The sequence below is a fragment of the Salmo salar genome, chromosome 09, assembly GCF_965601325.2.
Source record: "Salmo salar chromosome 09, fSalSal1, whole genome shotgun sequence".
Classification (NCBI taxonomy): Eukaryota; Metazoa; Chordata; class Actinopteri; order Salmoniformes; family Salmonidae; genus Salmo; species Salmo salar.
This window is the reverse complement of record NC_138299.1, coordinates 113961429-113987422: the sequence shown is the minus strand read 5'-3', so window position 1 is coordinate 113987422 and position 25994 is coordinate 113961429. Positions and strand designations below refer to the sequence as shown.

The following is a 25994-nucleotide window of genomic DNA, read 5'->3' as shown; positions in this document are numbered from 1 at the left end:
TTGGGGAGTTGCAGCGATGAGACAAAATCGTAATTGAATCGCAATTGGATATCACAAAATTGTGGAGAAAAATACCTTGTGAAGCAACACAAACATAGGCACAGACACATGCATACAAACACATGATAACATACACACATGTACACATGGATTTTGTGTTGTAGATATGTGCACACACATAATGTGTTGTGAATATTGTAATGTTTTTAAAATGGTATAACTGCCTTTTTTTCTGGACCCCAGGAAGAGTAGCTGCTGCCTTGGCTTTTAGTTTTTGAAATATTTAAGACTAACTTTTTTCTTGACACCCATTCTGAAACTGACTGCAGCTCTTTGTTAAGTGGTTGTGCTCATGAGTAAGCAGGGGAAATGCCGGATGGGGGCTCTGCCCCCCATTAGACTCTGAGAGTTTTGTGTTTTTTTTTAATACCTGTAACTGCCATTTCCTGCAATTTAGAGCCAGGCTTATGAGAAATAAAGTTACAAAAAAAATAAAAAGACATAGTGTAACAGCCAGTCTACAAGGTGACGCAGCGCCCCTCTTACATTCTTTTTGGAGAACCTTGTTTTTATGTATTTTGTTTTCCAACAGGTGCCTAGCCCCCTCTCCGGAGTTTCCACAGCCCTTGAGGCCTCCCTTTCTGTTCTATTTTTGCTTTTTTTTAAGGGATATTGTACAGTCTTCAAATTTGGTATAATACTTTCAGTAGTAGGTTATTTCTGTTTTCTGTTACTCGTATCTGGCATCTACTTCTACGCCTCCCTATCTGCTAAACTTTGTAAGCATATTTGGGAATAACTTTGGAATATTCACTGGGATGCAACATTGTGTGTTCTGATTATTTGCCTGTTCTGAGAACTATTCCTGTTCTGATCGTTGCATTTCTAACTACATTTCCACTATTGAATAGGCAGAAGAAATCCCACACAGAGCTTTAGTGCAAGCCTTCAACAATCAATGTGGCAGATTATTTAAGGCTTGTTCTAAAGCTTTGTGTGGGATTGCGTCTGCCTGCTGTGTATTTCTCACTGCATTACCTTACCCAAACCAATCAGCTTCACTCTAATCACAAAAGCTGTGTTCGAATACTCATACTAACAGCACTAACCATACTATTTGTGACGTATGTAGTATGCTTATTGGTCTTAGTATGGATATAGTTAGTATGCCAATAGTTCCCGGATGTCGTACTAAATTTGCCAAAATTCGAAGTATACAAGCAGTGGACACTATTTCCGTGCTTTTAGGGCCCATAATGCAAAAAGGGCGTGGCTTCACAACATTTTCAGATTTAAGAAAATGGTGGTAAATATGCAGCCGAAGCCCAACGAGTGGATACAAATTCATTGCTTTAACTAATTATGACAAATGTTGAGCAATGTAATGAAGTAATGACTTTTCAAATAAGTTATGTTACACGTTATGTTGGCTGACAATTTATTAGCTACGCTATCCTTAAAAACCGCATACCATTACAGCAGCATGTACCGGTATGTTAGCTAGCTACCTAACGTTAGTTGGCTACTAATACAACGAACTTGCCAGTATATTAACTATATGCTATCTAACAAACTACCCAATGTTTATTGACTTGATTATTCACTTAATTCTTAGCTTAGCTAAGTGGTATAGTCATTGCGCGTTCTCAATGGACATTGTTAATTTGGGTGCTTTCATAAATTCACACTGGCTATCTACTCCAATTTCAGATCACTCTCATCTGAGTGTGCCAGAGCGCAGAATAACTGATAAATTGACGAATGCTCAACACCTGTTGAACATGGCCGATGTCAGTAAACATTGGCAAAAAAGCGTAATTAAATTGTTGCCAGTGGCACAGTTAGTCATCAACAGTATGGAAAACATGAAAACAGCCGAACCAGCTATGCTAGGGCGAGTAAAATGGTCAGAGTGAGGTGTTCTCTCATTTGTGTCTGGAAGTAGCTCGAAAGCTAGCCAACGTTAGCCAGTTAGCTTGGGTGCTTGACTGCTGTTGTAAGGTCAGAATGCTCGCATCTACCCTACTTCTCGGCCAGAGCATCCAGTGTTGACTCTGAATTTCCCCCGAGAGTGAAACACTATGAATTTCCGAACTAACGCTCTGAATTTACGAACGCCCAGAGCGCACTTTAAGCGCACTCTGGCACTCCAGATTGAATTTCCAAACACATCCGAAGTGTATAAAGAGGAGGAAGGGAAGCGCTACTAAGGTACACAATAGTAAATGTTGGTAGACAGAAGGTGCTCTTTGGTAAAAGGGGTGAGTTGGTCATCAAAAAGAAAGGAGGACCAAGGCACTCTTCATATAATTGATTAAAATGCCTTTATTAGTATGGCATGTTCAATAGAAACAATGTTCCGACACGTTTCGGCTGCATGTTCTTTGTCAGGGAGTACAAAGAAATAATACAATGTTCTCTTTTTAACAGCTTTTCCAATTAACCCTAATTTGAAGAGGGAGTGGTTAAAATTGATTGGACACACCCAGTAAGCAATACTGTACACACTTTAAAGTGAAGTAGCTATGTTATCATAAAAATGTAACTCCAAGCTAGAAGTATCAGAACACTTAGAAAGGTAGTTCTAACCTTAAATATGGCTGGGAGAAGTGTCAAGAATAAGAAAGCAATATATTCCATAGTACACTAGAACACAGCAAAACATGAACAACAAGAGTCTAAACATAGCTGAGGGCAATTGAGCAAAATGTCCAATAGATGACAGCAAATGGACCCATCACAACCCTACAGGAAGGGTGAGAAATCCATATCTTCATTTAAACCTGGGTATTTAGTGGCCTGTAGTTTGTAAATCCCAAAACTTTCCCTTTGGTTTAACTGTTTAAGACGGTCCCCTTTTCTAATAGAGGCCGGGATATGATCAATACCCATAGCTTGTAGGGAGGCAGGGTTGCCATGGTGTAAGGACTTGTAGTGCCTTGCCATGGGGTAGTCTTCATTGCCTACCCGTATGGCGTACTTGTGTTCCGCTTGGCGATCTTGAAGGCGTCTCTGGAATATATTGCTTTATATTGCCAAATCAGTTATAGCCTTATAGCTAACTAACATTGAACCTGGTATGTTAGCTTTAGCTACCTGCAGATTCGTACTACAGCTATGACAATGATTGTATTGGTAGTAGTATGAGTTGGGATTATGCCAGTTCATTGTTGAGCTAACTAGCTACCTAGCTAGCTACAAGGCTAAACAAAGTCTCAATAAGCATATATACATGCCCGTCTGAAGTTTGCCAATGAACATTTGAATGATTCAGAGGACAACTGGTGAAAGTGTTGTGGTCAGATGAGACCAAAATGGAGCTCTTTGGTATCAACTCAACTCGTGTTTGGAGGAGGAATGCTGCCTATGACCCCAAGAACACCATCTCCACCGTCAAACATTGAGGTGGAAACATTATGCTTTGGGGGTGTTTTTCTGCTAAGGGGACAGGACAACTTCACCGCATCATTTGACGGGGCCATGTACTGTCAAATCTTGGGTGAGAACCTCCTTCCCTCAGCCAGGGCATTGAAAATGGGTCGTGGATGGGTATTCCAGTATGACAATGACCCAAAACACACGGCCAAGGCAACAAAGGAGTGGCTCAAGAAGAAGCACATTAAGGTCCTGGAGTGGCCTAGCCAGTCTCCAGACCTTAATCCCATAGAAAATCTGTGGTGGGAGCTGAAGGTTCGAGTTGCCAAACGTCAGCCTCGAAACCTTAATGACTTGGAGAAGATCTACAAAGAGGAGTGGGACAAAATCCCTCCTGAGATGTGTGCCAACTTGGTGGCCAACTACAAAAAACATCTGACCTCTGTGATTGCCAACAAGGGTTTTGCCACCAAGTACTAACTCATGTTTTGCAGAGGGGTCAAATACCTATTTCCCTCTTTAAAATGCTAATCAATTTCTAATATTTTTGACATGCGTTTTTCTGGATTTTTTTTGTTATTCTGTCTGTCACTGTTCATATAAACCTACCATTAAAATGATAGACTGATCATTTCTTTGTAAGTGGTCAAATGTACACAATCAGCAAGGGATCAAATACTTTTTCCCCCCACTGTATGTAAACTTCTGACTTCAACTGTGTGTATATATATATATATATATATATATATATACTATAAGTTTGGGGTCACTTTTTTTTTGTCCATTTAAAATAACATCAAATTGATCAGAAATACAGTGTAGACATTTTTAGTGTTCTAAATTACTATTGTAGCTGGAAATGGCAGATTTAGTTTGATAGCATATCTATATACGGTTGTTCCTCCTTTTAAAAGTTGTGAGCTTACACCACAGGACAGAGGTGCCCAGTGTCACAGCTTCATTGCTCCAGACCACCACAAGGGGGTGATTTGCAATTCATATATAGAGTAAAAAAACTATGCATATCTAACTCCCTTCATCTGCATTAATCTGAGGACACGGGATAGTATTTCAATGAAATACTTCATTTCAACCAGTGGAGAATGTGAAAAGCTTTATTGAAATAAGTTCATTATCCAGGTGTTATGAATACATAAATGCATTATAATTATGATAATTGTAATATTATAAATACAAGTTCAATCTGTACTTCAATGCACATATGGTGTGCATTATAAAACGAGGAAGAAAGACGAGGTGGGGAGAGAGGTGTAGAAGACAGAAAGGGAAAGAAGTAAGAACAGTGGCAGACGGCATTGTCACATACTTCGTCGTCTGAGGAGGAAGAATCATCGGACCAAAATGCAGCGGATAAAGTGTTTATCTTCGTATTTATTAAAGAACCACACTTAAACACAAAAACAGTCCCGTAAGGTGCACTGACTATACAAGGAAACAACTACCCACAAAACCCATGAAGGAAAACCCCTACTTAAATATGATCTCTAATCAGAGGCAACGAGGATCAGCTGCCTCCAATTAGAGATCAACCCAAACATACACAACATAGAAATAGAACTAGAAAGGAAAACATAGAAATAGATAACATAGATCAATCCCAAAACAAACACCACCCTGCCACACTATAATAACAAAATAACTTCTTTACTGGTCAGGACGTGACAGGCATATAACTCATGAATTACAGTGCTACCCTAATATTCCCTCAGTTCATCACAATTGCGGTGTCTCCTAACCAGCCTTGGGCCCCCAGTTGGCCCGAAGGTTATCTTAAGAGCGGGTGAGGTGTCGATGACGGGACTGGCTTCCTCTCTCACTCACATCAAAACATACCTTTAGACGACAGAGCATGATTAAGCCTTGTTTTTTTTATTCTAACACAGTCAGTCATTTTAAATCAGGAGGTGTAATGCAAAACTGACCTTGGATCATTAACTCTGGGACTACTACATCTCTGTCTGTATTTCAATGTAAAGCATCTCTTTAATAATACTTCCTGTTGACCCGACCAAGTGACATCTCACCTATGATCATGCTGTGCCCTCTGTGTCAGCCAGTTCAGATGTGGGAGGGGTTCACCAAAACAGCTGATATAACTTAGAGGATTTAGGGAGAAGGGTGAGAGGGATGAAGTGAAGAAGAGAGACTGTTATTGTGTGTGTGTGGTCTCACCTGGTGTCCACACTAAGTGGCTACAGAGTACTTTATGCTGAAAAACAGACACATGAGGACAAACAATAGAAGATACTGTATGTGACGCAGACACCTATCGGAGTGTACCTGAAACATTTTAATATAGAGGGCTATCTGTCTCACCACTTGGTTATTGCAAGGCTAACCCCTAGGTAAATCATGACTTGACAGCAACAGATAAACAGCCATTTTCACTGGACTATGTGGTGTAAATTAGTAACAGTAATTTAGCAGCTGACATCTGAATTTTTTTTTTTTATTAATGCATGTGAGACAGGTTCCATGTAAAACAAGACAGGCATAGATGGAGAAAAAGAACACAGAACAGTTTAATTACCTCTGGTTATGGACACTTGCCAGCAATAAAGTTTCCACGGCCTGTTCCTGGGACAGTGAACACCTGGCAATATCTATATTTTCGACCCCTTGGTCAGCTCGCTCTCTGAAAGTAAAGAAAACAGCTTTTTTTTTTTATAGATATGAAAACAATAACTGAGATTTAACCGTTCAATCTAAAGCAGCAGATGTCATTTTTAGGATACGTCAATACCAGGGGCGAAAATCTGATATCAACTTTGGAGGGGACAATTACATGACATTTTCTCAAGAGCAATTCCTGAGGGGGACACCAAAAGTAGTGCTGTAACACATAGCCTACATTATAATATGGTAAATGTATATTGAGGAACCAAAGAAATAAGGTGTGTGCCGTACTCCTAACTACCGGTACCCAAAACTACACAACTAATCACAACAGCAATACCATTGCCTTTAACAAATCTTAGTTCAGTCACCAGTTTAAGTTGAGAGTGGGGGTATCCATGGAATTTTCCAATTATGTTCCTATTTTACAAGTAAAAAAAATTGAGAACCTTTCATAACGTTGCCAAACAATGACTCAACAAACTTACCTGAGACTCCCTGTCTCTGCCAGTCTGTCCCTGCATATCTGTCCCCAACTCTGCTGTCTGTGTGCCATCTGTTGCCTGCTCTGCCTAATGACATCATTGTGAAACATTTCCATTAGAATTTCATTTCTTTCTTATGAACATTTTATCAACTAGTCTTTGAGATATTAGGCTACTAGGGTTCTTACTTTGCGTTTTGGTGTACTGAAAAATACTCTGATGTCCGTCTTTTATTTTTCTGCCATTTTTCTACATGGCTGGCTGGCTACACACACACCAGGGTGTAGGTTATTTACAGCAGGAGATGGGCTTCTATCATCTTATCTTTTATCATTCTATTTGGGCTTCGATCTAAAAGGTAGCTAGCAAATGTGAAACGGATTAAAATGACAAGAGTTGACAGCTGTATGAGTTCACCATTTACACAACATATGCTGCAACCTTTTGTAATTTTAATAGTTTGTTTCATATTGGCTGGCTTCCAACAATAGCTGAATTTGCAAAGCTAGCGAGCACCAATTCCGTTTCAGTGGTGTTTGCTATAATCTTTGCTACCCGGGTTAAATAAAGGTGAAATAAAATAAATAAATAAAAGTTCCCTTGCGACAATTTAGCTTTTGCACGAGACCATTAAATTTATTTAAGACAATGGTAGAAGAGAGTGTAGTTCTGTTCAGTTTGGACTTCAGTTTATCGCTAACCTTATCACAGGGACTTTGAAGCACTAACTTACATCATCTGCATGCTGATCTTGGAATAAATTGACGATAGCAAAGATTCCATCTTTGAGGAGGCCACATAAATTGAATAATTACTAGCTAGCTTGATAGTTAATATTTGCCCGCTAGCTCTGCATATTCAGCTAGTGTGTGCACGCGATTGACTGGATTAACCTCACGTCAGTTACGTTCATTGAGTGCCTTTCAGACAGTGGATACCACCCCTCTGTTACCTTGCCAACTAAGGAACTGGCAGTGGATCAAACCATTGTGGCAAAGGGTGGGGGGGGGTCGCAATCTTTTGAAACTTAAAAACGCGCTATTAAGTGTCTATAATCAGCACAATTGCTTTCATTGCGTATTATTAATATTATTTAAATTACATAGTTATGTTTCAGTGATATATTGGGGGGGACAAATCATATTTTTCCCAGGATGGGGGGGTCGTGTCCCCTCCGGGATTTCCGCCCCTGGTCAATACAGCCCAGTGCTGCTTACCTGAGATGTCATCTTCGTAGGGATCCGCTTTGACTTCCTTTGTGTTGGAAAAAAAGTTGCTTTCAGAACAATTATTTTTGATAGAAAATAAAAAAAGGTTTTGCTCTCGACAGAAAGACACATGTACCTCCATAGCATATAACAATTTGCCTGTGAATAACCATACCTTCATACGAACGTGCTACTGTATGCAGAATTCTTGACGCACAACCGAAGCTGCTGCCATATCCTGCCAGCACGCCCACTCAGGAGCAGAATGATGACGCGTGGAAGAGGGAATAGAATGAGATGGGAACAGCAATTTGTTGCAAATTGGGGAGGAGGGCTAATAGCTGAACAATAGACAATTCAACCTTTACTAAAGAATAGTCTAATAGCCGAGCTAGGTGTGAAAAAAAAACTCCTATCACAGACCAGATTTGCCCTGATGACCAAGGGGTAGCTTGCTACTCAATGTAATAAAGTAATGACTTTTCAAATAAGTTACCTTAACCTTACACATTTTGTTGACTGACAATTTGTTAGCTATGCTGTCCTTGCGAACCACATAGCACATCATTACAGCAGTATGTATAACTACTAACGTCATTCCAAACGTTAGTAGTTATACATCAAACTTGCCAGTAAATTAACTATAGGCTATCTAACTACCCAACGTTTATTGACTTGATTATTCTCGTCATTCTTAGTTTAGCTAAATGGTATAGTCGTGCTTTCTCAATGGACATTCGGGTGCTTTCGTAAATTCGCTCTGGCTGTCTACACGCTGGACAATAGAACGAGTCAAAACGGCTGAAGAACATTGGCTAAACTGGAACACTAGCGCGAGCCCATAGCAAATGAATGGAATCGAACTTTCGCATGAGCCTGTTTTGACTGGAGTGATGCTTAGAATTACATAAAAAAATGTATCCCTTTATATTTTACCACTACAATCTGTTCGTCGGACGAAACTGGAAAAAAAACAACTCATGTAGAAGGTAAACATCTGCACCTCAATGGTGTCAACTGTTCTTATGTCTGCGTAATGAAAAAGTAGGGAAAAAATAAAAACATTGACTATTTCTGGTCTAGCGATCTATGACAAACGAGCTCGCTGCCCAGGCTTATATAATTACAAAGAGGATATTCTCCTAATTTAAAATGGTGCCCGTGTAACAGTTTTGCTTCCGTCCCTTCTACTCGCCCCTACCTTCTACTCGCCCCTACCCATCGCTCCACAAAAGCCACGGCCCTTGCAGTGCAAGGGGAACAACTACTTCCAGGTCTCAGAGCGTGTGACGCCACCGACAAACGCTATTAGTGCGCACCCCCATTTCACACCGGTTACACCCGACTTGAAAAAAATCGAAATATAGTCTTTGGGAGATATTTGGCGAAATAGACAGACATGCTGGGAAATATGATCATATTATGAAACTGGGCTCCACAGTGGATGTAGAAAGTAAACATCCGCACCTCGATGGTGTCAACTGTGCTTATGTCTGCGTAATGAAAAAGTAGGGAAAAAATAAAAACTTCGGACTATTTATGGTCTAGCGATCGATGAGCGAGTGACGTCACCGATTGAAACGCTATAATATTAATCAAATTAATTAATCCACATTTCTTAATCAATCCCATATACTATGTTATTACAAAAAAGGTTTGACTTCATCACTACTTGTTTTTGTAAGAAGTCTTGACAAGCCGAATGCACCAAGCTGTCTGTTTAAACTACTAACACATAGCTCAGACACCTATGCATACACCACAAGACATGCCACCAGAGGTCTCTTCATAATCCCCAAGTCCAAAACAGACTAGGGGATGTGCATAGTTCTACATCGAGCAATGACTACATGGAACTCTATTCCACATCAGGTAACTGTTGCAAGCAGTAGAATCAGATTTAAAAAACAGATAAAAATACACCTTATGGAACAGCGGGTACTGTGAGGAGACACACATACAGGTACAGACACGCATACGCACACAAACGCTACCACACACAGTGGTGTAAAGTACTTAAGCAGTACTTTAAATTATTTTTACTTAAGTTGATTTTTGCGGGTATCTGTACTTTACATTACTACATTATTACTATTTACATTCCTAAGGAAAATAATGTACTCTTTACTCCATATATTTTATCTGACACCCAAAAGTACTTGTGCTTCTTACAACAGGAAATTGGTTAAATTCATGCACTTATCAAGAGAATATCCCTGGTCATCCCTACTGCCTCTGATCGGGCAGACTCTCTAAACACACATGCTTCGTTTGTAAATTATGTCTGAGTGTTGGAGTATGCACCTGGCTAAAAAAACAAGAAAATATTGCAGTCTGGTTTGCTTTATGTAGGTAATTTGAAATTATTTATACTTTTACTTTTGATACTTAAGTATATTTCAGCAATTTACTTTTGATACTAAGTTATATTTAAAACGAAATACTTGTAGACTTTTACTCAAGTAGTATTTTACTGGTTGACTTTCTATTAAGGTATGTTTACTTTTACTCAAGTATGACAATTGGGTACTTTATCCACCACTGCACACAAGTGCATTGTAATATTGTTGTATGGTGGTATTATACATTTTGTATTGTAGATATGTAGTGGTATAATAATGTTATATTATGTACTATTTTATGTTTTGTGTGATGTAAATGCCTTAATGTGTTTGGACCCCAGGAAGGCAGCAGCTAATGGGGATCCCTAATACATTCAAATACAAACACAAATTACTGTTAATATTTTTGTGTAATTGGATTACATAATCTAAATAAGATGTAATCCAAGTTACATGTCATCTGTTACTACCCAACCCTTTGTCAAGATATGTTGATTCTCTAACCTTAACCTTAGATGCAAATCCAAGTTACTAAATATGGTCAAAATCTGCAGTAGAATTACAGGGGTGCCACAATTAGCCCTCGCTGAGCTATACAAGTAGCACATCAGCCACAAGGCTTCCTCTCTTTTGGCTTATCAATCGTACCCTCAGTACTGTGAGTTTGAACTGTTAGCTTCGTCCTTCGGGAGCCGGTACAGAGTACCCATGCTTAAGACTGCTAAAGCTCAAGCATCTTTGATCCCCAAGGCAATAGCTGCAGTGAATTTTAAAGTGTGATTAACCTTGCTTGATTGACTTTTGGCCTTTGTACATTCGCACTACTTGCATTTTGCACTTATCGTCAGTGGTGGAAAAAGTACCCAATTGTCATACTTGAGTAAAAGTAAAGATGCCTTAATAGAAAATGACTCAAGTGAAAGCCACCCAGTGAAGTACAACTTGACTAAATTCTAAAAATATTTAGTTTTAAATATACTTAAGTATGAAAAGTAAAAGTATAAATCATTTCAAATTCCTTATATTAAGCAAATCTTTTTAATTTATGGATAGACAGGTGCACACTCCAACACTCCGACATAGTTTACAAGCAAAGAATTTGTGTTTTGTGAGTCTGTTAGTCCGCCAGATCAGAGGCAATAGGGATTACCAGGGATGTTCTCTTGATTCGTGCGTGAATTGCACAATTTTCCTGTCCTGCTAAGCATTAAAAATGTAAAAAGTACTTTTGGGTGTCAGGAAAAATGTATGGAGTAAAAGTACATCATTTTCTTTAGGAATGTAGTGAAGTAAAAATAAAAATAATCTAAATCTAAATAGTAAAGTACAGATACCCCAAAAAACGACTTAAGTACTTTACACCACTGCTTATCGTACTTGCACTTTTCCAATGTTGTAGCATTATATTGTTTTATATTTATACCTGCCTTTTTATATTTAACTCAAATTGCACTTCTGGGACAATGAAGATATACTGAACTGAACTGGTCATACCAAACATTCAAACTAAGATTTAGGTACATCATTTATCTGTAAACAACAGCCATTCACTACCACAGTTTTATCAGTAATTACCATGTGAAGGCAATTAACATACATTTGTTGACCCACTGATCTCTATAGAGTATGTGTGAGCCAATTTAGCCAAACCATTCAGAAAATGTATGAGATAAAATCCCGGCCAATGTTACAGCATCAGTGGGCAGCACACACACACACACACACACACACACACACACACACACACACACACACACACACACACACACACACACACACACACACACACACACCACACACACACACACACACACACACACATATACCGCTGGCTTAGCCTCTGCTCCTAAAAGCTGTTATACCATTTGCCAAGAATAACCAACCAGACCAGGCTAGCCCAGGCCAGACCAGGGCCAGTCAGACAGGGTCACATTGGGCTTTCCTATCGTCACCCTCAGCCACAGCCACAGCTTTGGAAAATCTGGAATGCTTAGATTTTACAACCAAGCCAGTCAATGTCACCTCGCATCATGCACACAATTAATCAACTTAAACTGAAGGAGATTTGGGAGGGAGTGACTGCAAGCCAAAGCTGATTGGATTACTGTATGAGTGTTTCTTTGGAAGGGTTTGAGTAGGATATTTGGTCATGGGGTTGTGTAATAATGATGAGGAGGAGGATCGATGACCATGACAATGATGATTGTAGTCATGATGAAGATTGTAGTGATGACGACTATGATGATCATGATAAAAGCGAGACACCTTCATGAGACCGCGCTTCCTGCCTGCCTCCGGACTTTCTCTCCCCGCTTGACCACCTCCCTCAGATGACCACTCAAGGCATGAACCTTCTAATGACTGTCCATCTCATGATGTTGTGATGTTGTTTTTCTAAATTACGTATATTTTTTGTGCTTTGAAGCGCTTTGAGATTCTTTGAAAAGCACTGTATAAATTCTGATGATGATGAAGTGGTGGTGTGTTTGACCTGCAGATCCAGGCTGGAGAGAAGGAGTATGGTCCGTTCTGTGGTGACCGGCCACCAGGCAGGATCCAGACAGAGAGCAACAAGGTCCAGGTGTTCTTCCACAGTGATAACTCTGGAGAGAACATCGGCTGGAGGCTCTCCTACACCTCTTCAGGTCAGCCTCACTCTAAATATTCATATGTCATTGTGTCGGCTTTTCCAAAAATGCAACTTTTTTAACTCTGTTGAATGTCTTCATTTGTGTGAAGGAAGAAGGGGAAACATTAGTTGCGTACAGAATTGCACCCAAATCACTATTTAGTGCTCTATTTTTGACCAGGGCCCATGACTTCTCCCAACTAACCAGCAGCCCATACTTGTTATTTATGTAAATCTAAAAGGGTTTGGATAGGCGGTACACTCAGAGGGTTTTTCAGCTTGTCCGCGTAGGGCAAGGCTGCCCGATTCTGGAGGGCCGAAACACTTCTGGTTTTCAGCCTCTCCTTCTAATCAGGGACTGATTCAGACCTGGGACACCAGGTGAGTGCAATTAACTACCAGGTAGAAACAAAAACTAGAAGTATTTTTCTGCTCTCCAGGACCGGAATTGGACAGCCTGGGAAATAGGGGAAGCTTTTATCTTTCTAGCCTAGATAGAACCCTGTGTGTTGTCTAAAATTCAGGTAACTTTCACAAAATTCCATGGTTTTCCAGAACATTCATAGAATACTAGAGAGAATAAGCAGAAAATTCAGAGTTGTTCAACCAGGATTTCTGAAGAAAATACCACTTCACTGATGGTTTTGGTCTAGTAACCCCAACAAAACACGTGAAAATGAACACACATGCAATACAAGTAGAATACAACAACGGAAACTATAAAACTGTAATAGCTTAAATAATCAATGAATTAATGATGTCCGTTGTAAGCAAAGAAATAGTTTCCTGGTTATCTAATTATCTGGCCTGTATCCTGTTTGTTTTCAGGAAGGAGTCAGTGTCCCGTCCCTGTGAAGCCTCTCTATGGCCAGCTGGATCCGGTCCAGATCCAGTACTCCTTCAAAGACCATGTCCTGGTATCCTGTGACCCAGGATACAGACTGATAAGGGTGAGACTGACAGACAGGTTGGGACCATACACTCTTGTTAAAGTCTTGTTCTCCACTGTAACAATACTCTTTATTTATATGAAGGGATGACCATCTGGCAACCACCCAGTCACCATGGTGAGAAAAACTATACTCTTAAAGATAACAAACTGCATGTTTGACAGTACCAGTCAAAAGTTTGGACACACCTACTCATTCAAGGGTGTTTCTTTATTTTTACTATTTTCTATATTATAGAAATATAGTGAATACATCAAAACTATGACATGGAATCATTTGGGAGGGAGTCATCACCCTTTGCCTTGATGACAGCTTTGCACACCCTTGGCATTCTCTCAACCAGCTTCACCTGGAATGCTTTTCCAACAGTCTTGAAGCAGTTCCCACATATGCTGAGCACTTGTTGGCTGCTTTTCCTTCCCTCTGTGGTCCAACTCATCCCAAACCATCTCAGGACAATAACATAGCATGATCAACAGTATCAACAACTTTTGACAGGTCCAAAAACAAAGCAACACATTTGATTTTAGTGTCTAAAGCATTGACAAGATCACTAACAACCAAAGTGGTTGCTGTCATAGTGCTATGCTAATGCCTAAAACATGATTGGTTTTCATTCAAAATACATTTCTCAGATAAGAAAGAGCAATGTTGTACATTTACCAAGGATTCAAGAATCTTAGCTAGAAAAATCGAATCAAATTTTATTGGTCACATACACATGGCTAGCAGATGTTAATGTGAGTGTAGCGAAATGCTTGTGCTTCTAGTTCCGACAGTGCAGTAATATCTAACAAGTAATTTAACAATTCCACAACAACTACCTAATACACACAAATCTAAAGGGATGGAATAAGATATATAAATCTATGGATGAGCGATGACCGAGTGGCATAGGCAAGATGCAATAGATGGTATAAAATAACTAGAAGCACAAGAATTTCGCTACACTCGCATTAACATCTGCTAGCATTGTGTATGTGACCAATATAATTTGATTTGATTTTTCTAGCTAAGATTCTTTAATCCTTGGTAAATGTACAACAGGCGGTGATACAGTGACAAGCCATATTTCTTCAGCCTCCTGAGGTTGAAGAGGCACCGTTGCGCCTTCTTCACCACACTGTCTGTGTGGATGGACCATTTCAGTTTGTCCGTGATGTGTACGCCAAAGAACTTAACTTTCCACCTTCTCCACTGCTGTCCCGTCGATGTGGATAGGGGGGTGCTCCCTCTGCTGTTTCCTGAAGTCCACGATCATCTCCTTTGTTTTGTGAGAGGCTGTCTCGTCATTGTTGGTAATCAAGCCCACTACTGTTGTGAAGTCGGCAAACTTGATGGTTGAGTTGGAGGTGTGCATGGCCACGCAGTTATGTGTGAACAGGGAGTACAGGGGGGGGCTGAGCACCCACCCTTGTGGGGCCCCAGTGTTAAGGATCAGCAAAGTGGAGATGATGATTCCTACCTTCACCACCTGGGGGGGCGGCCCAACAGAAAGTCCAGGACCCAATTGCACAGGGCGGGGTTGAGACCCAGGGCCTCAACCTTAATGATGAGCTTGGAGTGTACTATGGTGTTGAATGAGCCTTAGTCAATGAACAACATTCTTACATAGGTATTCCTCTTGTCCAGATGGGATAGGGCAGTGTGTAGTGTGATGGCGATTGCATCGTCTTTGGACCTTTTGGGGCGGTATGTAAATTGAAGTGGGTCTTGGGTGGCAGGTAAGGTGTAGGAGATATTATCCTTGACTAGTCTCTCAAAGCACTTCATGATGACAGAAGTGAGTGCTACTGGGCGATAGTCATTTAGTTCAGTTATCTTTGCCTTCTTGGGTACAGGAACAATGGTGGCCATCTTGAAGCATGTGGGGACAGCAGACTGGGATAGGGAGAGATTGAATATGTCCGTAAACACACCAGCCAGCTGGTCAGCGCATGCTCGGAGGAAGCGGCTAGGGATGCCGTCTGGGCTGGGAACCTTGCGAGGGTTAAAACGTTTAAACGTCTTACTCAGGGGGCCGCGTCGGTTGCACTATATTATCCTTGGAAAAGGTGTGTAATTTGTCTGGAAGCAAGATGTCGGTGTACATGACGTGGCAGGTTTTCTTTTTGTAGTCCGTAATTGCCTTCATATGGGGTGATAATTATTAAGATCACTACTATCCACGCCATTATGGAGTGGCAGTACAAGAGCTGATTTCCATTGGTGTAAAGTACTGAAGTAAAAATACTTTTAAGTACTACTTAAGTAGTTTTTTTGGGTATCTGTACTTTGCTATTTATATTTTTTGACAAGGTTTACATTTTCTTCAGGAATGTAGTGGAGTAAAAGTATGTACTTTTTACTCATTACATTTTCCCTGACACACAAAATAACTCGTTACATTCAATATAAAGCTTTGTCATCCCTACTGCCTCTGGCAGACTCACAAAACACAACTACTGTGTTTGTAAATTATGTCTGAGTGTTGGTGTGCCCTTTCTGTCCGTAATTAAAAATAATATGAAAATAGTTTGATGAATTTGATGTACAGCATTTACTTTGTACTTTTACTCAAGCATGACACTTTAGTAGCTTTTCTGCCACTGTACTTAAGTACATTTAAAACCAGATACGTTTAGACTTTATCATAAGTAGTATTTTACTGGGTAACTTTCACTTTTACTTGAGTCCTTTTCTGTTCAGCTATCTTTACTTTTACTCAAGTATGACAATTTAGTACTTTTTCCAACACTGCTGATTTACCATACTTTTGGAATATTTCCTGATGTCCAATGTTAAATATAAAAAAATGGGTTATTGAGCCAACAATGATGGGGTGCTGCACACTTAAGCAGACCAGGATCCAGTTGGTCGGCCCCTGTATATTTCTTGTTGTCTGCTGCTAGCAAAGCATCCAGGACTTGTTTTTCTGTAAATAGCCTAAAAGAAAAGTGTTTCATTAATCTGATGACTGTTATTTATTTATTTAATCAACTAACTATGTTTAATTGTTACTTCGATTAAATAAATCATGTAACAATTAACTCATTAGGATTTGGGGCACCACGGAAGAAGTTGTTAAACGAGTTACCATCTCCCGAATTAAACTCTAGAAGATGTATAAGTTATATCAATAAGTCACTTATTAATCATTACCTCATCAATCTCATTCTGAACAGTTGTAATCTTCTTGGATCTGCAAGAACCCCAGCTTTGCTCATCATTCAGTCCTACACACATTGGTTTAATTATTTATTTACGAACTAACTAAATAATAACACAGAATACACTTGCATGAGACAAAGGCCCTAGTGGACTGACAAGATATGACAGCTTGTTACACATATGGAGATGGGGTGGGGAAAAAAGTGAGAGAAAGGGACATTTATTGTGGATACACGTTTGGAAAATGTAATGAATGTATTTAGGTGTGAATGCCGTTCGCCGTTTTTCTGTCGGAACTAGCCCCCCTCTGGAAGAATGTTGGTTTGGTGAGCCTTTCCTGTGGGCCACTTGTACATGCTCTGATTGTCCACCAGAGGTCACAATGTCCTTCTTCTTCGTTGTCCGGTCTCCAATGGGCTGTTTTCTAAGAACAGCTACTTAGCTGTACCAGTGATTGTCTGAGGGGAGTTTTCTTCTCCTCTTCCTCGGGTAGATGGTCAAAGTTCCAAACCACTTTATACACGCAACTACAGCCTGGCAGTGGTCTGGTAAATTCATTTTCTTCACCTCGTGTTGAGATTAAGTTCTTCTAACTATTTAACCTGTTAGGGCTAGGGGCAGTATTTACACGGCCGGATAAAAAATGTACCCGATTTAATCTGGTTATTACTACTGCCCAGAAACTAGAATATGCATATAATTATTGGCTTTGGATAGAAAACACCCTAAAGTTTCTAAAACTGTTTGAATGGTGTCTGTGAGTATAACAGAACTCATATGGCAGACAAAAACCTGAGAAGATTCTGTACAGGAAGTGCCCTCTCTGACCATTCCTTGGGCTTCTTGGCTCTGTTTATTGAAAATGTAGGATATTTGCTGTAGCGCGACACTTCCTACGGCTCCCATAGGCTCTCAGAACCCGGGAAAAAGCTGAATGATGTAATTCCAGCCCCAGGCTGAAACACATTAGCGCCTTTGGTAAGTGGCCAATCAGAGGACCATCAGACTGAGGCTCGTGCACAAGGGGATCCCATGTTTTTATTTTCTCTCTCTTTGAACGTAAACTCGCTTTTTTACGAGAAAAATGGCATAAAAATTGATTTTAAACAGCGGTTGACATGCTTCGAAGTATGGTAATGGAATATTTAGAATTTTTTTGTCACGAAACGCATCGTGCGCGTCACCCTTCTTTACACTTCGGATAGTGTCTTGAACGCACGAACAAAACAGAGGATATTTGAACATAACTATGGATTATTTTGAACCAAACCAACATTTGTTATTGTAGAAGTAGAAGTCCTGGGAGTGCATTCTGACGAAGAACAGCAAAGGTAATAACATTTTTCTTATCGTAAATCTGACTTTGGTGAGGGCTAAACTTGGTGGGTGTCTAAATAGCTAGCCCTGTGATGCCGGGCTATCTACTTAGAATATTGCAAAATGTGCTTTCACCAAAAAGCTATTTTAAAATCGGACATAGCGAGTGCATAGAGGAGTTCTGTATCTATAATTCTTAAAATGAACGTTTATCGTGAGTAATTTAGTAAATTCACCGGAAGTTTGCGGGGGGTATGCTAGTTCTGAATGTCACATGCTAATGTAAAAAGCTGGTTTTTGATATAAATATGAACTTGATTGAACAAAACATGCATGTATTGTATAACATAATGTCCTAGAAGTGTCATCTGATGAAGATCATCAAAGGTTAGTGCTGCATTTAGCTGTGGTTTGGGTTTTTGTGACATTATATGCTAGCTTGAAAAATGGGTGTCTGATTATTTCTGGCTGGGTACTCTGCTGACATAATCTAATGTTTTGCTTTCGTTGTAAAGCCTTTTTGAAATCGGACAGTGTTGTTAGATTAACCTCTCTAGGGTAGGTGTCACCAAATCGTCCCACCTACGTAACAGCCAGTGTAATCCCGTGGCGCGTTATTCAAAAACCTCAAAAATGCTAAAACTTCAATTTTTCAAACATATGACTATTTTACACCATTTTAAAGACAAGACTCTCGTTAATCTAACCACACTGTCCGATTTCAAAAAGGCTAATCATATCTTTTGCATTTTCTCTTATGGCTCCTAAAATCACATTCCCATATTAACACAAATGTCTTCATCATTTTTCACATTGTCTACACAACGTATTGGATGGAGACTTCATACCTGTAGTATAAATCCTTTTCAAATTACAATATTTCCTTTCTAACCTTTCTAATGACCTCACAAAATGAAAAACAATATGACATGATATTTCTACATCTAGTCACTGACCATTTCCCACATTCAGATGTTAGAAATATTGTTCCAAAGTTAACTTTTTGGACGTTAGAGTTTTTGGCTGGCAAAAGTCTGAACAAAGACATTCCTTTGGTTCATACTAGAGAGTCTGACAGTCCTTTGCTGCATAACATTAACGACCAGGTGTGAGGTGTCAAAAAGCGGTCACCAAGGATAATAACTCGGATTTAGTAAAAGAAGACGACAAACTAGTTAACTCCTCTGTTGCACAAAGGTTAGCTGAGGGAGGACGGTAGATCCCTGTAACAGTTATGGATACATTGTTCCCCAGACAAAGACTTAAAGATAGTAGATCAACTATTTTGGCAAAGGAAATGGATTTCAGTAATAAGACAGATAAATAATGTTTTATAAGAAGGGCCACTCCACCAACTCTACCCCGTCTGTCAGTTCTGAACACATTATAACCATCAATATTAATATCAGTCCAGAATGTCCCCAGAGATCCAAGTTTCATTCAATGTCCGGATTCATCTGCATAAACCAGATCTTGATGTTATCTAGTCTAGGAAGTAAGGTCCTCATGTTCAGATGCATCAACCTAAGTTCTTTGTGATTTTTAAAGTCACATGGAGTCTACAACTCAAACAAAATACGTTCAATAGGCAGTTGCAGGCCCTGTCTAATTTATTTAATATATTTTTACTTAGCTGACTTGCCTAGTTAAATAAAGGTTAAGAACACATTCTTATTTACAATGACGGCCTACCCCGGGCCAAACCCAGATGACGCTGGGCCAATTGTGCGCCGACCTATGGGACTCTCAATCACGGCCGGATGTGTGTCGTGGAAATTCAGTACTGAGAGAGACTTGGTCATTGGTCACAGTCTTGCCTGTTGAGCTGAGCAGCCTAACTGAAAATTAAAAAACTGATATTATATAGGACCCGAAAATGTTTAGTTAGACTGGTTCCATTTCCCATAAGCCACCTTGGTTATCTACACAGGATGGTGTTTTACCCCCCGGCTTAGTTTCCCAGATGCCAGGAAGATGAGACAATAAGGCATTGTTCATAACTCTTCCAGGCTATCTCTATCTCGGGTCACACACACCTCATCTTCCTGGTATTTGACGCATGCGTTTCTTGTCCCCACGCACAGTGAGGAAGATCGTTCAGGAGGCAAAGAAAAGTCCAAGGGTCACTGTTGAGATTTACAGAATTTGGTCGCATCTTCAGGTCACCAAGTCTCTAAATGTACAATTCGACACCCCCTCCATGCCAATAGGCTCTTTGTAAGGGTTGCCAGAAAGAAAAAAAATACTTTATTGAGAGCAACCAACAAATGTAAACACCAGGAGTTTGCTAAATGCCATTGGCACTTCAATTGGAACCAGTGCTATGATCAGATGACATGAAAATACATGTATTTGGCGACACATGCCAGTGGTGGGTTTGGTGTCAAGAGAAAGCTGCATATGCAGAAAATAACCTCATACTTCTACTGTAAAATATGGTGGTGCATCTTTTATGTCATGGGGATATTTAGCTTCCACTGGTCCTAGGGCCATTGTTAAGGTAAACGGAATCAGGAACTTCACGAAGTACCAAGACATTTTAGCCAAATACCTGGTTACCTCTGCCAGGATGCTGAAACTTGGCCCCAAGTGGATCTTCTTGTAAAACAATAGCCCCAACACACATCGAAATCCAAAAAGAAATGGTTAATTGACCACAACGTCAAGATTTTGCAACGGCCACCTCAGTCTCTGGATTAGCCCAAAGATTTGTTAAAATAAAAACCTTTCATATACTATATAATATCAAAAACCATCATCAGCATCACAATATAACAATTTCCTCACCAAGTCCAGTATACTTTGGCCCTTCCAAAATGTTCCCATATTGAAAGGATTTATTTGAACAAATCTTGTAAGTCAACCTTATCTGCAAACACTTCAAGTCTGTAAGGTCAAATGGCTTTTAAAATTGTAGGAAGTCAAGGTATGTGGGTGTGGTGGTAAGGAGCATAGTACTCAAGGATCAGTTCAGGGCACGCCAGGTAGTCCACAGCATGGGATAGGCAGCATGACCATTTGGGGACAGGCAGAGCCAGGAGTGATCAGGCAAGGTGTCCTCAAGCATAGAGCGAGATAAATAGGGTGATTAGTGGGAGCATTCAGATCCAATTTGTTTTATTGATATTCAGATTGCATAATTTTATGAACATATCATTACTACTGTGGAAAATCATGGATAGTCATGCTCCCGTCCAAAAATTAAGAGTTAAAGGTAGATCGAATGCCTGGTACAGTCCGGAATTATCAGAAGTCATTCATGAAAGAGATGATGTTTGGGTCAAAGCCAGGAAAACAGGCTTAGGCCCAGACTAGAAAGCTTTTAAGCAACTAAGGAATCATTTTTTGGCAGAAATGCCTTCTCGAACATGTGAAATTTCATGTGCCTTAATAACAAACATGTATGCCAGCTGTAATTACGAATACAATTGTTAAATTACGAGCCTTGTTGGTTAAGCCACAGAATAAGTGAGCAACCTTCCCACTAGCCATGATTGGCTGAGATAATGAGCGGGCTGGACATGCCGAGAGAGGAGTTTGGACTGGTCTGCCATATTGAAGGAGTCTGTCTATTTGAGCTCGTCAGTCTGTGTTGGTAATCCTGTCGAACCCGACTTTAAAAAACATTTATTGTGTAGTGGAGCTGCATAAGTGTTGCTCCATTTTCTGGAGGATCACGTTTTGAAATCAGTGAAATTAGAGTATGATAGCTAAAGAGATGGAGAAAACACCTGTCTCTGGATTACATCTTCAAACTAAGGGCAACTGTGGTATGGCATTCCTGATAGGGAAACATGTCCATGATGCATGTTGATGTATGCAGGTAAGATAGTCTAGTGTTAGCTAGCTACATTTTCAAATATTACATGTTTCTAATTTTGACAAAGTGGTTTCATTTCAAGCTAAAGTGTACTGTTAGCTAGCTAGCTAACGTTAGCTGGCTGGCTCCCTCGCTGATGTTATTATTTGTTTCCAAGACCCGTTATATTTTCTAGTTAGTCTATTGTTAGCTAGCTAACATTGGACCTAGTTGGTTAGGTCCCAGCACTGTGGCATTGTTGCCACTTTGTTCATTGTTGTTTAACTAGCTAGCTATATGTCTTAAGCTAATGTGTACTGTTAGCTAGCTAGCTAACTTTAGCTGGCTGGCTCCCTAGCGGACGTTATTATTCATTTCCCAGAGCTGTTTGCTTTTCTAGTTAGAGCCTAGTGTTAGGCATTGTTGGCACTTTGTTCATTGTTGTTTAACTATCTAACGTTAGCTGGCTGGCTCGTTAGCTAATGTTACATGACTTGTGTACAACACCCGTTGAATATGGCTGGTGTCAGTAAACGTCTGCAAAAAGCATAATGAAATTGTTGCCAGCAGAGCTGGTTAGGCTATTTTCATGTTGTCCAGAGGTAAACAAATCATCGGCCAGAGCATCAAGTGTGCGCTCCGAGAGCGAAACTAGATGGGTGGGGCTAAAGCGTAAGAGGGTGTGAACAACGCTGAATGGGTGTAGACAAAGAAGATCTCTTCACTTGATAGCAAAACATTCAAAGGCGAATTTCTCAAAAGTGAGTTTACAAGGTGATCAACTTTCAAAGCAGAATTACTTTCCCATTGTTTCTCTGAGTCTCTACTTTTATCCAATGTCAAAAACCACTTCACATTTTGCTACATAAGACCAAAATCCAGGTTGTGAGTCACAAATCAGAAAGGCTAAAACTGATTATTATGTAACCGCTCTTTCGGATTGTAAAGGGAACCCGGCTAAATTCTGGAAAACTGATTGACTTCCTCCTCTCTGCCACAACAAATTAATTCAGACACTGGTCTCATTACGTGGAAAAAAGCCATCATTGATGCATTTAATCACCATTTTATTTCAGCCTATTCACAATGATATTGGGCTGGATGCTGATAGGGGAAACCTGCTGAATGATCAGAGAAATCATAGTCAAAGCTTTTCTTTAAGACTATTGTTGTGGAAATTCTACATAGGGACATTCGAAGTCAATTTTAAATGTATCATTCTTTATTATCAGCATGCTGGAGAGGTTCCAACCAACTCAATGCACCAAGTACACATGTCGATCAGGAGCAATTCCCCGGGCAGTCCCGTTAGTTCTCTTATATACAGACAAGTTATATTTCCAGGATTTAGCTTATTCGTCATTCATAATTAATTCATCATTAACATTTGCTTCATTCATGTGACCAACCAATACAGGGTCATGCATGTGACAGACCAATACCTCACAAGGCTTCTTCTCTCTAAGCTGAGACCTTGAAACTGAGATATCCCTTTCTCAAAACAAGGTTCTGGGCGTACTGCCAAATTGCAGATACTGATAGTGAGGATTCGTTCAATCAGTCATTTGCATGAACACAGAAATTGGTTATTAGAAAAGCATATGGATATAACACAGAAATTGGTTATTAAAAAATCACAAACATAACAATTTCTATCACATTATTGACAGAAAAAGAAGCACTGGATGCTTTGCTAGCAATAGACAGCAAGAAGTCCACAGGGGGTAAGCAATTGGATCCCGGTCTGCTTAAGTGTGTAGTGCCCATCAATGTTGGCTCAATAACGCATATTTTGTTTTTAACAATGTTATCAGGAAATATTTCAAAAGTATGAAAATAAGCACTGTGCTGTCACTCCATAAGGGCAGGGATAGTATTGATCGTAATAATTATCGCCCCATTTCTAGGCTTCCTTGTCTTGCTAAGATTTTTGAATCCTTGGTGAATGTACAACTTTGCTCTTTAATTGTCTGAGAAATGTATTTAGAATGTAAACCAATCAGGTTTTAGGCCTTAGCATAGCACTATTACAGCAAACTCTTTAGGTCTTAATGATCTTCTCAATGCTTTAGACACTAAAATGAAATGTGCTGCTTTGTTTGTGAACCTGTCTATAGCTTTTGATACTGTTGATCATGCTATTTAATAGAATAAGTTGTCCTCGATAGGCCTGAGCACTGATGCCTGTTTGTAGTTTCATGATTATCTTAGTGTCACGTCTGCTCCCGCTCCCCCTCTCCCGCGCTTGAGGACACCAGTTCCCTCATTACGCACACCTGCCACCATCGTTACGCTCATTCCAGAGTCAGCATTGATACTGTTTCTCCTGTCCAGACGCTGTTCTTGTTTTGTTTCATGCCTATTTATTATTAAATCTACACCCTGTACATGCTTCTAGTCTCCCAACGTCTTTCGTTACAGTTAGTTACAGAACTCAGGCCATCGTGATTGATGGGGTTAGGTCTGAATTTCTTGAAGTACATAAAGGTGTACCACAGTGTTCGATTTTGGGACTTGTTCTCTTCACTATTTATATAAACACCATTGGTCAATCTGTAAAAAAAATAATTGTAAACTTCATCTAAACTCAGCAAAAAAAGAAACGTCCTCTCACTGTCAACTGTGTTTATTTTCAGCAAACTTAACATGTGTAAATACTTGTATGAACATAACAAGATTCAACAACTGAGACATAAACTGAACAAGTTCCACAGACATGTGACGAACAGAAATTGAGTAATGTGTCCCTGAACAAAGGGGGATCAAAATCAAAAGTAAGTCAGTATCTAGTGGGGCCACCAGCTGCATTAAGTACTGCAGTGCATCTCCTCCTCATGGACTGCACCAGACTTGCCAGTTCTTCCTGTGAGATGTTACCCCACTCTTCCACCAAGGCACCAGAAAGTTCCTGGACATTTCTGGGCGGAATGGCCCTAACCCTCACCCTCTGATCCAACAGGTCCCAGACGTGCTCAATGGGATTGAGATCTGGGCTCTTCGCTGGCAGAACACTAACATTCCTGTCTTGCAGGAAATCACGCACAGAACAAGCATTATGGATGGTGGCATTGTCATGCTGGAGGGTCATGTCAGGATGAGCCTGCAGGAAGGGTACCACATGAGGGAGGAGGATGTCTTCCCTGTAACGCACAGCGTTGAGATTGCCTGCAATGACAACAAGCTCAGTCCGATAATGCTGTGACACATCGCCCCAGACCATGACGGACCCTCCACCTCCAAATCGATCCTGCTCCAGAATACAGGCCTCGGTGTAATGCTCATTCCTTCGACAATAAACGCGAATCCGACCATCACCCCTGGTGAGACAAAAACCACGACTCGTCAGTGAAGAGCACTTTTTGCCAGTCCTGTCTGGTCCAGCGACGGTGGGTTTGTGCCCATAGGCAGCGTTGTTGCCAGTGATGTCTGGTGAGGACCTGCCTTACAACAGGCTAACAAGCCCTCTCAGCCTATTGCGGACAGTCTGAGCACTGATGGAGGGATTGTGTGTTCCTGGTGTATCTCGGGCAGTTGTTGTTGACATCCTGTACCTGTCCCGCAGGTGTGATGTTCGGATGTACCGATTCTGTGCAGGTGTTGTTACACGTGGTCTGCCACTGCGAGGACGATCGATCAGCTGTCCATCCTGTCTTAGGTGTCTCACAGTTACAACATTGCAATTCATTGCCCTGGCCACATCTGCAGTCCCCATGCCTCCTTGCAGCATGCCGAAGGCACGTTCACGCAGATGAGCAGGGAACCTGGGCATCTTTCTTTTGGTGTTTTTCAGAGTCAGTAGAAAGGCCTCTTGAGTGTCCTAAATTTTCATAACTCTGAAGTTAATTGCCTACTGTCTGTAAGCTGTTAGTGTCTTCAAACTTCTTTGGGATAGGTGGGACATTAGCGTCCCACCTGGCCAACAGCCGGTGAAATGGCAGAGCGCGAAATTCAAATTAAATTACTATAAATATTAAACTTTCATGAAATCACAAGTGCAATACATCAAAATACAGCTTAACTTGTTGTTAATCCAGCAAAGGTGTCAGATTTCAAAAAGGCTTTACTTCGAAAGCAATCCTTGCGATTATCTGAGGACAGCGTC

At 40.3% G+C, this 25994-nt stretch overlaps 1 protein-coding gene and 1 long non-coding RNA gene across 4 annotated transcripts in view; one reads left to right on the top strand and one right to left on the bottom strand.

Annotated features, from left to right (window-relative positions):
* Positions 1–25994, top strand: part of masp1 (MBL associated serine protease 1) — an 84418-nt gene that overhangs the window by 33746 nt on the left and 24678 nt on the right. For all 3 annotated transcript variants that reach the window (XM_014213412.3, XM_014213411.3, XM_045724299.1), the window contains 2 exons: positions 12545–12692; positions 13505–13626. In XM_014213412.3, coding sequence (XP_014068887.1) covers positions 12545–12692; positions 13505–13626 — 270 coding nt within the window. The remainder of the gene's footprint in view (positions 1–12544; positions 12693–13504; positions 13627–25994) is intronic.
* LOC123744699 (uncharacterized) lies at positions 4565–6393 on the bottom strand. The gene is made up of 3 exons (XR_014378848.1): positions 5927–6393; positions 5421–5492; positions 4565–5229 (listed from the first exon to the last, which is right to left on the bottom strand). It is a non-coding gene; the product is annotated as an uncharacterized LOC123744699 (long non-coding RNA).